General features: G+C 32.7%; 1 protein-coding gene and 1 long non-coding RNA gene across 2 annotated transcripts; both read right to left on the bottom strand.

The window, feature by feature from the left end:
* Positions 1-1,580: 1,580 nt before the first annotated feature.
* Positions 1,581-3,307, bottom strand: LOC131646091 (uncharacterized). Its single transcript, XR_009297288.1, has 4 exons — positions 3,248-3,307; positions 2,255-2,347; positions 2,065-2,176; positions 1,581-1,624 (listed from the first exon to the last, which is right to left on the bottom strand). It is a non-coding gene; the product is annotated as an uncharacterized LOC131646091 (long non-coding RNA).
* A 1,901-nt stretch (positions 3,308-5,208) lies between these two features.
* On the bottom strand, positions 5,209-14,403 carry LOC131650156 (truncated transcription factor CAULIFLOWER A-like). Its single transcript, XM_058919884.1, has 8 exons — positions 14,069-14,403; positions 13,541-13,622; positions 12,718-12,782; positions 12,509-12,608; positions 11,615-11,656; positions 11,451-11,492; positions 5,597-5,730; positions 5,209-5,493 (listed from the first exon to the last, which is right to left on the bottom strand). Exons 1-8 carry the CDS (start codon positions 14,251-14,253, stop codon positions 5,418-5,420), a joined length of 726 nt encoding a protein of 241 aa, XP_058775867.1. The 5' UTR covers positions 14,254-14,403; the 3' UTR covers positions 5,209-5,417.
* Between the last annotated feature and the right edge of the window lie 415 nt (positions 14,404-14,818).

Raw genomic sequence — 14,818 nt, forward strand, 5'->3', positions numbered from 1 at the left:
CCCTTAGTGGCTTCTCTTCAAAAGTTTAGACACTGTTAATTGTCGAAACGAGTGGTTATACCCCACGATTTTGAAATTGATTGATATAATGAGATATTTTCCGTGTGAGAGAGCTAGTGGCATACTCGTCGATTTTATCCGAGTTGGAGCCCTTCTTTCATTAGCGATGCAAAGAACCCATTTTTTCTCATGCTCAAGATCAATGGCTGAGTATTTCTCTCCAACGACGATAAAGTGTTTATTCGTTTTAAAAATGTTTTCCCAAAAAAGCGAAACTACATTAGCTCTGACATCTCCATTGCACCGAGGAGGTATGTAGGCCCAAAGCTTCACGCTCTGCCGAGCTTATTTTAAAAATAAAACAAACCCTTTTTTAGCACACACGACACAGATTTTCAAAAAGGTTCCTGTGGAGTACCACAGATATGAGGGGTGCTTAAAACCTTCCCCTTGTATAATCAACACCCGAACCTGAGTTCTCTTTCTTGTTTTAAAAAACAAAACTGTGGGTTTTTCGTTCTTTTCCCTTTTCCTTTGAAAAAATAAAGCGCGGTGGCGATTTCAAACGAAATATCGAGTCGAGTCAATCCTATGGCTTCGGTCTCAGATTTTCCCCGCTACACACATAATCCAGGACTTACATGACGTGCAATAATGTAACAAAATTGCTTCTTTTGATGCACATCATTGCAAGAAGTAAACACCTTCTTCGCATACTATCAACAATAATGCAACTCATCAGTTCCAAACCACAAGCATTTACGGAACAAAATATAAAATCACTCCAAGTGTGCTTCAACTAATTGTGTTCGATTTTTGCCAAACATAGTTTTTAATATAAAACTACATGTGTTTTGTTAATCTCATAATCATGCATACTACAACGGTGAATCAAAACTAGCAACTGCAATCATCAACAAAAAAACCAAACCAAAAAAGACACTTTCACATTCATCTCAAAACACACAAGTTCTTTTGCAATATTTGACGTACAAAAACAACTCAGAACATTATACAGCAAGAATAGGACAATACCAAGGATTTTTTTGACCGATATGAAATGCTCTTTCTCAATGAGACATGCAACCACAAGGGATGCAATGCGTCTAGCAGCCTCATATGCTTCTTTGGCAGATTCTGAATTTTTTAGCATCAAATGCCCAGTGATTAGCGAGCTTTTGAAGAAAGTTGACATTGGTTGGTAGACCTGCAACCTGTGCAAGATGTTAGAAACTTACACATGGAGCATGATTTTGAAAAGATATATGCAGCTTGAAATTATAATTGAAAAAGCAGTCAATTTACTAAATAAACCTCAATCATGATCACAATTATATCACATTTCCTATATCAAAATTAGCATGAAAATTAAGCATACTAACCTGAAAGTTTGACAAACTATCCTTCAGTTTGACCAATGCTGCAGCACGATTTTCCCCCCGCACCATAAGCTTAGCAATCATTGGATCATAGTGCATGCTAACAACATCTCCTTCTCTAACCCCAGTATCCACCCTGACTGCCAAGATAGTAAATTTTTTCGGTTAGTATAAAAGATAGTTAATTATTTAGTATAAATTTTTTAGAACATTTTCAGCATAGATTCGAGCTTCAAAAGCATGACCTGCTTTCACAACAGAGAATTATAATATAGGTCAACTTCAAAGTGTAGGCATAACAGAAAGAGTTTCACACACATTTTCACAATAGTATAATAAATAATTAACAAGCTCAAAATCATTAGCCAATGACTTATACAACCTTCTATATGATCTCATTTTCAGAAAACGAGTTCTTTTTATGTCATTCTTAAGTAGGTTACAGAGGATATCACTAAGATGGCTTTCTCCAGCAATTAGTCATTAATACCAAAATTAGAAGAGCATACTTAAGTCAACCACAGATCTGTAGAATTGTCAATTTGAGTTCATTAAGTTTAATATAAAATTAAACAATGTCAACCTAAAAAGTCTCTCGCCCACATATTAATTAAACAGGAGGGGGACTAAGATATTAGCCCCTACCCACCACCAAAAGAAAAGAGACAAGGAAAAACCAAATCACCTAATATTGGAATCTGTGATTGACTCAACGGAAGAGGGTCTCCATTGGCAACATGGATTTGCCATTCAACAAGATCTTGACCAACAATCATCTCTGTGACAGGATGTTCAACCTGTACTAACATGCCCCATGTTATATTTCGTAAGCCACAATTCTAGAACGAAATGACAGTAAATATCAATCCAAGCACCTGAAGACGGGTATTCATCTCCATAAAGTAAAACTGGCCAGAGACCGTATCAACTATAAACTCCACTGTCCCAGCATTGTAATAGTTAACTGCCTCCAATCATCAGAAAGAAACAAGAAATCAGTAAATGCTATCGATTAGAATGAAAATATTCAAGCCACGTTAAGTTATGCGAGAGGAAAAGGTTAAGTTATGCGAGAGGAAAAGGATAAAGGGAAACTGCTCATAATTTCTCAAGAATATTTTAATAAAGATTTCATATTTAATTACAATTTAAAAGTAAATCAGGCAAGACATGTGCATGGGTTTAGCATAAAGAAGTGCATATAACCATACCAGATGCTCAACGAGCAGAACAATAAAGCATAAAAATTAAAGCCAAACAATTTCAAAAAAAATTGTCAAAGATACTTTTAATATGCTAAAATAGAACGGAAACAGAAACCTAAAAAATAGCACCCAAATGACTGAATGAAACCAAATCAAAAGTAATGAAACCAAATTAAGAAGTTCTTCCTCTTGTCTTTCACGCTGCACTAACCTCCTCTCGTCACACTTTTCTTTTTTCTTAATATACCCTCTACACTCTATTAGGCTTATAACTTTGCTAACTTAAATACAAGTCCTAAAAGATACCATATAACTATTTATAAACTGTTAACCAATTAACTATATAAATTCATTAATTCAGAGACAAATTATAAATACTATGCATGTATTATATAAATAAATAAACCTAATTGCTAAAACTCATATGGAACTTCCATGTTGAAAATTTGAAGCATGGAATTTTATCATTCTGTGATGTTCTCATCTTAAGCTTTGAAAGTATAGAAAAGAAACTAATCCAGTCATGAATGCAACTTATCTAAAAGTTTTCATTCTTGGTAGAAGCCAACAAACCAACGACTTCAGATTCGTCAAAGATTAATGAAGCAATAATAAATGGCTGAGAAAAACACTAATTAGCATTTTGAAACCAAATGATCTTACCTTTGCTGCAGAAACAGCAGCTTGACCTAAGTGTGCTTGAAACTCAGCAGAAATGTTTGGCTGCAAATGTTTGACCAAACCAATAGGTACGTCAAATCCCTGTTGGGCTTGTAAAATATTTTAAAAGATTTACAACACTTCATATAAAACCGTCAGTCAATCCAATAATGAAGATATAAGTAATATGCTTTGTAAAACATGTCCGATCTATGAGTATGCACCATGGTCAGTGTATACATATTATATACTTAGATGTATATAAAACATTTATCCAAACACTTGATACTCATGACCGAAAAGAATAGAAAACTTATCTTTTGAATGGCTGCATGAGCGATTACTGATGCTCCGCTGATTTCACTGTGCTACAAAACAAAGTGAAGCACCAAAACATCATACAATCAGCATCAAGAAAGAAATTCTTAGACTATAACATATACAATCACAAAACTACTACTCCTAATTCTATAATTAGAATCTCGAACAAAATCAAAATCAAACACATACCCGACGTTTGCCAGCTTCCAGATGCTCTTGCTTCCGAGACGAAGCAGAGTTGTTCGGCAGCACCTGAGCCGACACCATTGAACAACAGCAAACGATCTAGAACAGAATTTCAAAATCTCCAAAATTCAAAATCTCACGAATCAACAACATCCAAGTTGCAATGAATTTCAATCGAACAACCTCAAACCTAAAAATTGGAATAGAATTTCCCAGATCAATGAAAATTTGGGAACGAAAACGAAGATTGAACCAATTTGATTTTATTTTAACAAAAAAAATGAAAAATGAAAATTGATATGTTAATTCTCTCTTCTTCGTCGTTTTGAATACCTTCGATTTGGTGTGCAATAGTTTTAGATGCTTCCTCCATTTTTGTGTGCTAGATTATTCACAGAGTTGAAAAATGGGTTTGGTGAAATGCATGCACGATGGGTTTAGTGAAAGAGTTTTAGTATATTTTATTCATCTAATAAATTTAAACCCATTAATATTCCCTCATTAATTTGATAATATTCACAATATTCACTTAACTAGTTATTAAAAATAATATTTTGAGTTATAAAAATAAATATTTTTTTAAAATCTATTTAAATTTACGCCTGATTTTTAATTTAACGGGAGTAATTGATATTTAAATATAATAATATTTTTAATTTACACCCGTTTTTAAAAAATAGGGTGTAATTTTCACATGATCAATCATAAACTTACATTTTATTTACAAAAGTGCCACCGTGTTTTTTATTTACACCCGTTTTTAGTATATCGGGTGTAAATTTTAAAATTATATTGTTCATTTTACTGTAGTGAAAAATATATTTAACCCAAAATATAAATGATTTTAATACTATAATTATTTACACATTAAATCTTCTGTATTCACTTTAAGTATCTTTAGTGAGATTTGATCATATAGTTTCAAAATCTTCCAATTAAACATTTTTATACACAAGATATAATTAAAGTGAAAAGAGATTGTGCAATGACAACCATGGATTTGCTAAATTAGTAGGTAAATAATAAATTATTTATCTAATTTGATATTTTATAATATTTTAATTGAATATATGTGCAATAATTCTTTTCATTACACTACAATTAATGTCATAATTGAATATATTTTTAGAAAACTAATAAATCATGGCAAGATTGACACATATATTGAATTGACAACAAAATTTTCATGATAATAAATTTAAAATTTTCTTAATATATGAATTAGCATCTATTATAAAATTTTATGTGAATATGGTGAAAACTAAATATACAATGCTATACTTTTTTTAAAGACATGATTCCAACTTTAGCGACATTTTTATTAATAATCTTTACTTGCTTAATATTTCATACATTTTGAAATATTAATTATAAATATAATAAAACTAAAATAATTTTACAGTTCGCAATCTACTTAAAAATAATTTTCTAAGACTAATAAAAAAATAATATTAAAATAGGATTTTAATTGCAAAGTCAATATATCCAGTTACAACAGATATACTTCAAATTAATGTCTTCAAATTATTGAAAGCCATATATAACTTACTCAAGTATATATAATAAAGTATTCATATTAAGACATATATACTCGTTTCTATATGATTGTAAAATATAAAATATATAAGAAAACATTTAGAAGAACATCCATGGTGGCAATGAAGAGTTAATAATATAGTGGTTCAAGAGTGAGGTCAAGGCCGTTCCTCATGAGTTCCTGATCTCCCTCACGGTAGTTGTCACTGAACAAATAAAACATAATTAATTATATTATATATTATGGAACATGATTAAGTTGGTATAGGTAAAGAAGATGAAGAAATGAAAGTGTGAAATGTAGCATACCCCATGTTTAAACCAGCAAGAGGGTGATGTAGAAAGAAAGATGTATTATCAACTCTGTAGTTTGGCTGCTCCCATTGAGCAGAAGCAGCAGCCGCCGCGGCCTCCTGTGCAACCGCCTTTTCTTTCTCCTTTATCTAGTTTCAACTCACAAACATTTGAAGGATGAATTAACAGATGTAGTAAACTAAGCTTTTGGAACAATAAATATGTAAGTTTTGGAGGAAGAATTATTGTCATATGCTTGGATAAATTCTTAGAAAATAAATGTGGCATAAATATCAGATTAATTAAGCTCTCTCTGAATGTTTAACTCTTCAATTGGTCATGAATTGACCGACACAGCTAAGCTACCATGAAAAAGAAGCATGAATCTAATATTGTCTGTCACTTATCGTCAAAATCAAACCTACCCAACATATATTTCAAGAATCCCCATCTAACGGAGTTATAAGTTTCTTAGCAAAAACAATAATCTCATTCACAACCACCTCCATCCATAAATAAAAAATTACTCAAACAATATCCAATGTTTCACTGGAGGAGACCCACAATGATGTTATAGTTTTTCTTAAACAACAAAGCAGTAATCATATACAAAGAAAATCAAATTCACACAAAAACAAAGAACACTAATAGTGCGCTAAAACAACAAAATCAGGCAAAACTAGAAACAACCTAACTCAAGAGAACAACTCCAAGAAGGCAAACCAAACACCAACGAGAAAAATAAGAGAGAAGAACAACAAGTCAGAAACAACCACCGTACCAAACTAAAAAAAAGAAAAAAGTCAACCAATTACGAATCTGCTCCATACAAAAGCCATAAACACAATAGACATCTAAAAGATCAAGTTGGATGAGGGAAGACTTGAACACCTGCCAAAACAAAAGTGTGAGATATTGGATCGAACTCTAGTATTGTCGAAGGGTAGCTTCTTGGTTCGACAGTTCGACAGAGTTAAGCATGAAGTCGAAGGATTGTTCACATGCTGGTGTCGAAGTGTGCATGCTGTAGTCGAAGATGGGTATAGCATGCAGATGTCGAAGATGCTAGGGTTGTTAGCATGTTAAATTAGGTTTTAGTGTTTAAACCCTAATTTGTTAAGTTAGCTTGTTTATTAAGTTGGCTTGTGTAATGGGCCTTGCTGAAAAAGCCCATTAGTTAGTATGTTAGGTTTTATTATAAATAGCATACTAGTCTCTCATCATTGCTAAGCTGCAAATCCTAATTTAAGGTGAGAGAGGTTATTTGTTATTCTTGTAAACTTGTAATCTTGTTTTAAGAGAAAGTAAAAGAATAGCAGTTATAACCAATTCTTGTGTTCTTATTCTCTTTCCTAATTCCCTAAAATACTTTGTTATTGGTATCGTTTTTCACAACAAAAAGGAGGTCAGCTGGCCACCAGGCACGTTCCTAAATACCCAGCCACTTGAGTGGTTCCCGCTTCCACTCTAACTTAGAAATGTCAAAATTCAGAACATGGGCATGAACCCACTTATACGTCATAATGATAATCAATGACATCTAGTAGCTAACCATCAAACGTTCCTAAATAGTTTTATTCTGCAATTTCTAATTAGTACATACCACATAATGTCAAATCAAGACTAGACCTCAAGACGCCACCTTCCCCTTTCATAAATTAGGAATATATGTCAAACATCGTTAAAGTCCATTGCCCCATAAGACTTGGCCTCCTCAGCCACTGAAACAATCTATATCAGATACCTAAGGCAACTTTGCACAAGACGAAGAGGTGCTCAGTTGACTCCACCTACCCAACACACACATCGCACCATACATCAATACTACTAGACATATTTTGATGCCTCATAAGATTTTTCATTGTTAACAACCTTTTTTTGAATCAACTTCCAAAAGAACACAATAACTTTAGAAGGCGCCCAACTTTTCCAAACCATACCGATCCCCTAAGCGCTGACTCAAAGTTATTTTTAGGCATCACTTTCAGGAAAACTAGAGTATCAAAGACTACTATCACTGATAAATCACCGAGAAGCCACATGTTTGGTCTGTTTCCAAATCCAAACATCCTCTCGACCAAACCTCACTACCCGAAAGATAAGACCAAGTAAAGATTCCATAATTTTCTCCACTCAAACAAGGAAAGGTCGCCTCCAACTAAAACTACTCACTCACACACCCCCTCCAAAACAGGCATAAAACCCACACCTAAATTTTCTGCTCTGAAAAATTAAATAAATGCTCAAAGAGAGACATAACAGGGATTAGCCAACCTAGACATCATGTCAAAATCTGATCTTCTGACCATCCTCAATCCTCTTGACTCAGAAATAGGCAAATCAATCGGACTCTAGATGTGGGAGATACCCAAGAAGGGAAACCTCTCTCAATCACTAAGATGTCTTTCTAAGGTTTTCTACCATACCCCTTAACTGGGAGCCAAACCCTTGGGAATCGTGCCTCGCTACGCAAACTTCTCTTTGCAATGAAGGCACATTTAAAAGAATTCTCCACCACCATTTACTTAATAAAACGAGATTTACGAGGCTAACACTACTATCAATATTACTTAATATGACGAAACTTTCACCTCACACAACAAAAAACCGAGGGTATAGGTACAGGGAGTGCCAGGTTTTATTTATAAAAAAACACAATCAATCTTTTTCATCGGTTTTTAGAAGAACCGACATAAATAGTTGCTTAGGGTTTGAGCTTCGCTTCCCAGCTCTTGCAATTTTATGTTTTATTTAGAAGAAAAAAGACGCCTTTATGTTTATCCCTCGATTTTTATATAAACCGAGATAAAAACTCTCTAATTTTTATTCCTTTTAGAACCAAAAAGGCGCCTTTATTTTTATAGTTTTACGTCGAATATGTTCCCTAGATTTTTAGTAAAACCAAGATAAAAACTCTCTAATTTTTTTATTCCATCCGAATTAATGTTAAGTCAAGCTTATTCACTTTTTGAGCCACAGGGAACGAAAGAATACCATTCTTCTCTAGCCAACGAAAGAACACCATTCTTCTCCAAGGAGGAAGGAAGAACGAAAGAACCAACACTTTTCTTTTCATCACATTTCGGGTATGTACTTGTTATTGTTATCCATTACAGTTGTTGTTGTTGTTCTCCATTATTGTTGTTGTTGTTGTTGTTGTTGTTGTTTATTGTTGTTCTTTCTATTGTATTTGTTGTTGTTGTCGTCATTGTTATTGTTATTATTTTGAGACTTTCTTGTTGTTTACTATTTTGTTGGCTTTATTTTTATTTTATTTTCACAAGTTTTATGTGATCATGGATCATAGTTTGAAGAAAGCCGATAGATTAAGTAAAGACTATGAGAATGAAGTTATACAATTTTTGATATCATAGAAAATAATCTTCCTAATAATAATGGGATATTTTGGTGCCCTTGTAAAAATTGCTTTAATACAAAAAAACATCCAAAGAAAGATATATTCAATCATTTAGCCTGTGATAGAATTATTCAAAATTACATGAAATGAGAATGGCATGGTGAAATGACAAAAAAAAGAGTTAATAGAGGTGCATACGACAGTGCTAAAAATAACTTATCCCCTTGTTTTTTACTTAGAACCGAGATAATATCATTGAGCTATTACCTCGGTTCTACACAACACCAAGAGTTAATATTGGACGCATCATCCAGTTTTGGAAATAATAAAAATGCATATGTTGGGGATCGAACTTATGTGTAGATAACTTTACCCCTCAACTTTTTAATAATTGAGGGGTAAAATGTTAGTTTTTCATGACGTCTATGTTGTTAATCTCGGAAAGCGGCGCGGCGCGGTCAACCCCAAAATAGGAGTGGCGCGGAAGCGGGGAGCGGTGTGGGCGCTATTTCATTATTTACATTTTTTATTTTTTAATTAATATATTTTTTATATACAAAATAAATAAATAAAAAAAATAAGGGATTCAAATAATAGTGAGGAGTGGTGTTTAGAAAAGTAAACAACTACTTTTGGGCTTATGGCCCAAAAACCATAAAAAAAGAGCAACAAAAACACTTGGGCCCATCATTCTGAGTCAAACCCTGGGTTATAAGGGTGAGAGAGAAAGGTGGAGTGAAATAGCACCGCCAAGAAGAAGAAAAAACATGTTCTCTCTCCTATTTGTTGGAAAGCTTTTACAGAATCACATCTTTCTTCTCTCTTATCTCTTAACTCTCGCGTTTACTGCTCTCCTATCTCTGCTCTCTCGCCACCTGTTTCACTGTTTGCCGGAAACAGAGTCGACCTAACCCACGAAAATGGAAAAGCGTCCGAAAGCGGCCGCTCCAGAACCCGATTTCGCGGCCGCTCAAGCCGCTTCACCATTTCGCGTTGTACCAGTACCATCGGAAGCGGCCTCGCCGGATTTTCCGCATCGCGCCGCTATAGCGGCCGCTCCAGCCGCTTTTAACAACATAGCATGACTTCCTTTGTTACTTCACTTCCTTAGCCGGTGTGAAATGCATTTCGCTTCCGATGTTAGATGTGTTATTTGTAATAGTGTAAGATCTTTCATCCCTAAACCACCTGCTCTTTTGGCCTTACAAACATTTGCTCACTTAATCCAAACAACCTTGTCTCCCCCTTTGGAGCCCCCAAAAAAACACATTTAGAGACCAACCAACACCAGATTCAACTTCGGCTCTCCCGAAAAGCCGAACCAGACCCCCAATACATCCACACCCTCCAAAACATATATTTAACTACGTCTCACAACACTCTAATACATGAGTATAAGAGAACAAAGAAAGTCAATTATAAACTTAATGTGTTTTTGACTGATGCATCTTGTAACAAAGAACTTGAACCTTACATATAGCCCTTAGACTCCATTTTCCTTCACAAAACTAAGCGATGGGGCCTTCAAGAAATTTGTATCCTATATATTGCATGAGACTCTCTCTTCCTTTACAAAACTAAGCGATGTAGGACTTATTCAACATGTATATTTTCAACAAACTCCAACAATCTTCACCTTGATTGAAAATAATACATTGTCTTCAACCAATCTCAACAATTCTTTCGCAACACCACCTTTCGTTTCTGATGTGGAAGATTAGAGAAAGCTACAACCACATAGTTGTCCACGCACCAAAAGCTATGATTTGAGTTGTTGGAGAGTCTAGGAGAGTCAGGAGCACCAAAAGAAATAATGTTTTAGGACAACAAGAGAGTGAGACACCACATCTCAACCCAAAACCTTAAAGGTGTTTGGTAAATGAGTCATCTTTCTTATAAATCCAACATTCCACCAATTCATTGGCGAAATAAAACTTTCACCACTCACACTTGCACCCAACAGTATAAATTAAAGCCAACAGATTCCAAAATGTTATTTTCTTTGCACTATATGTTAAAGCCAACAGAACTCAAAATATTATTTTCTTGGCACTAATAACTCAGTAAGCCAAAATCAAAGCAAGAATGGAGAGAAAAGTTAGATGCTTTACACAAGGGAAAGGACCACAAAAGAAATATCATCCAGCCGGGGCCTATCCCATATTGTTCAACAAAGTGACTAGTGATTTATGACAACACTTAATGATTTGAAAAACAATTTGTGCACACTAGAACACCATATCTTACTGCTCCATAACAAGCCTTGATTTAATCTTTATTTCTTATAAATAGGTTGAAAGGAAGTACTAAAAGAGTACCATTGTACTCTAACTTACTGTATATAAAGTTGTATACATAATTTTGTCCTCAACCCCTTTAGGGCATTTCACTTTGTATATGTCTAATAAGCAATAAAATGGAGTATAAGAAAAATTAATCATGCTACAAAATTAAATAATTAAGTTAAGTTATATATGCAAAAAGACAGTAGAAAATGCTGATCTTACTCACCTCTTTTGAGAGCATGTTATTCTGCTCTTGTATCCCCTTCTCCTGTCATATGAAAGAGCACAAATATATTAATTATCAAGAGAAACATGCTTACATTTTTGTGCAATATGTGACAGCAAAAAAAATATAAAGCCTTGATAATTTAAACTGAGTTTGAGACATACCTTTTTCTGAAGTTCAGATATGGCCTCATACATGACTTGAGTCTGTCACCATAATATAGTATATTTCAATTAGTAACAAATATGCTTTATAAATAAATACAAACAGAAGTTAATAGCTATTAATACTTTTACAACAACATAAAATTTCACAAAGTAGTGAATAAATAAAATGTAGGAACTTCAGTTTAGATCCTTGAATTTCAAAAATAAAATGTAAATGATTTTCTAAATTTATCAATACTTTGCAATTATATTCTTGAAATTTAATCAAATGTATAAAGTCTTATATAATTTTTGATTTTTTTCTAAATTTTTAAATAAGTTGTATAGCTTTAAATTGCGGTTGTGGTTATTGCCGTCGTTATAGCGTGAATTTAATTCTTATGAACATAAGTTAAATTATAATTTGTTATTTATTTTATGCTTCACATCTAAATTTTCATATAATTCTCATTAACAATTCGCCATCATTTTGAATATCTCTAATATTTTTAAGACATATCTTAAATCTATGATATATAAAGAGGAAGGAAGAAAGACCAAGTAATTTTTATGAACAATGCATGATTTGGTGTAGCCGATGCTGGCTGATGTGGCCTTTGTGGTCTTATGATGCAGCTGTTGCAGTGTTATAATACGGTTTATAATTTGATTTATGATCACACCACAATAGCAGCATGATGCGGATGGAGACACTACTGCAATTGTAATATTGTCGCCGAATGTAGTCCGCAATTTAAAACCATCTTCTATTGACAAACCAATTTCAAATTTTTTAAATGTTCAATAAACTAATTACAAATTATTCAAATATTAATTTTGTCATCCATAAAAAAGGTGTGTGTGTGTTACTTTGTAAATATATTAATTGAAAGAGTGTAAAAATATATGTACTCTGCGGGTACGGATGTTCTTGAGACCAGTATCTAACTGCTGTTCTAGACATTGAAGCTCTTTCAGACTCATTGTAGCTAGACCTTCTCCCATGTAGTGCCTGAACAAAACATGCTAAGTTACACTGTTAGGCCATAATATATTTTTCTGAAATACCTAGCAAAGCGGATAATATAATAAAGAGAGTACACTAAAAAGGATCTATCTACCTGTGGTTTCTCTCCATAAGATCTATCTTTGCCTTGAGCCTAGTGTATTCAACTGTCCAGTTTTCCTGCACAAAGTACACCTAGCTACTTAGATCTTTGATAGGAGTATAATTCTTCTCAACTGATATGCTAAAACATATGAAGTTTTAGTTCAATTCTTTTTCTTATTTTATGTGTCTGGTTTTAACACAATAATCTATGAACTGTGAATGACTTTGATGCAATGCAAAAGATAAAGTGTATTTCCAATGTTTTTGTTGCAGTTATGAACTGCACACTCTTTAACTGCCGTTGTTTAGATTTTCATAAGAAAACTGTGACCGGATAGTCTGTATTCACTCAGATTTTCCCATAATATTGGTCTGAATAACGTTAAACAAAGTGTTTTCAAATAAAATATCTTTAATATTTTAGATCAACACAGCATTCAGGATGGCTCTATCAGCACTCAATAAGACTAATGTTGAGGGATGAGACTATGTAACATAACATGTCGAGTCAATAATGTTCATATCTTTGTCAATTTAGAATTGTGAATGACTCAAAGTTTTGTGTTGTTAAGTATATCCAAATAGTTCAGAATGAATACAAAGAAACCGCATTGACATGTCCCAAATGAATATATTAAAAAACAATTTTTATTTTTCAAAAAAATACATTCTATCTAGCATTACAATAGCTCACTTCAAAAATATCATCTTAATTGGTGTGTAATATTTTTTTTTGTCCGGTTTTCCCATATCTTCGTGTAATCGGGTTGGAGAACTTGCTTACACAATAAATAAAAAAATTTTAAATTGCAAGTGTAAAATAAATAACAAACCTGAGTGTCAGTAGTATCATTTGCTACTAGCAGTTTCTCTGCATAGCCATACCTTTCATGGCGTTCTAGTATCTGCTCCATGCTGTTTCAATGAAACAGTACAGCCAAAATTACATTATAATTAATCACAACTAGATAAACTTCTCAAACAATAGTATTCACAACATGTCCATATATAATCTTTTATTTTTGTTAAGAAAATTTATTTTAAATGATTTTAAAATATGGTAAACAGTAAGCCCTTTTCTACATATATTATGAATTGAAAATTTATATGAAAACTTTTCTTTATTTGTGTATATATTATATGTATTTTTTTTATAAATTATTTAATTATTATTAATTAGGATTTGAAAGATCAGAAGAAAAAAAGAAGTGCCTAAAGAAAAGAGAAATGAACCAAAACCCTTGAACAAAAGAAAAAATAGATAACAAATAAAATAAAATAAATAGGTTAAATAAATAATTGTTTTTGTATGATATAGATCTAATGAATTATATATAGATAGATTTATATTGAATAATTACCAGGAATCAGTTGAATACTCAAAGAGTTTTCCATTATGAGAGAAAACAATCAAAGCAACTTCAGCATCACAAAGAACAGAGATCTCATTAGCTTTCTTGAGCAAACCAGTTCTTCTTTTTGAGAAAGTAACCTGTCGATTGATCTTGTTCTCGATCCGTTTTAGCTGTACCTTACTTCTTCCCATTTTTTTTCTTTCTTTAATTATATATCTATATGTTTACCTAATTTGTTCTTGCCCTTTTTTTACCAGAGAAAATCCCAGCTCCCAAACTAGGTAAAGGGACCATCCTTCAGAAGCATGCTTAAAAGGCTGGCAAATATAGCCTAGTTTGTGTGTCAATGTTTGGGCATGGATATTAATTTCTTCTTCTAGACTAGTATAGCTTTCTTTATTTTTCTTTAATAATTCTTTTTTAAAAAATTTATTTTATAGTAAATATATGTTTTCTTCTAATATTAATTTTTTAAAACTGACTCAAACAAAAACCAATTAAAAAAACCAAAGGAACAAAAAAAAATGATTAATAGCTTTAAACGTGTTTGGATTTTTTTTTATGAAAAATAATCATATCGGATTGGATTTTATATTAATTTTATAAAATAGATTTAAACCGAATAAACAACATTTATATATTTGATAAATATATATATTTTTTAATAAACAAGATGTATTGATAGAAAGAAACGAATCCGGATTACACAAGAGAGGCTAAAACCCCCAAAGAGATGTATTTGATAAATATTTATTT

Source organism: Vicia villosa, linkage group LG2, assembly GCF_029867415.1.
Source record: "Vicia villosa cultivar HV-30 ecotype Madison, WI linkage group LG2, Vvil1.0, whole genome shotgun sequence".
NCBI lineage: Eukaryota > Viridiplantae > Streptophyta > Magnoliopsida > Fabales > Fabaceae > Vicia > Vicia villosa.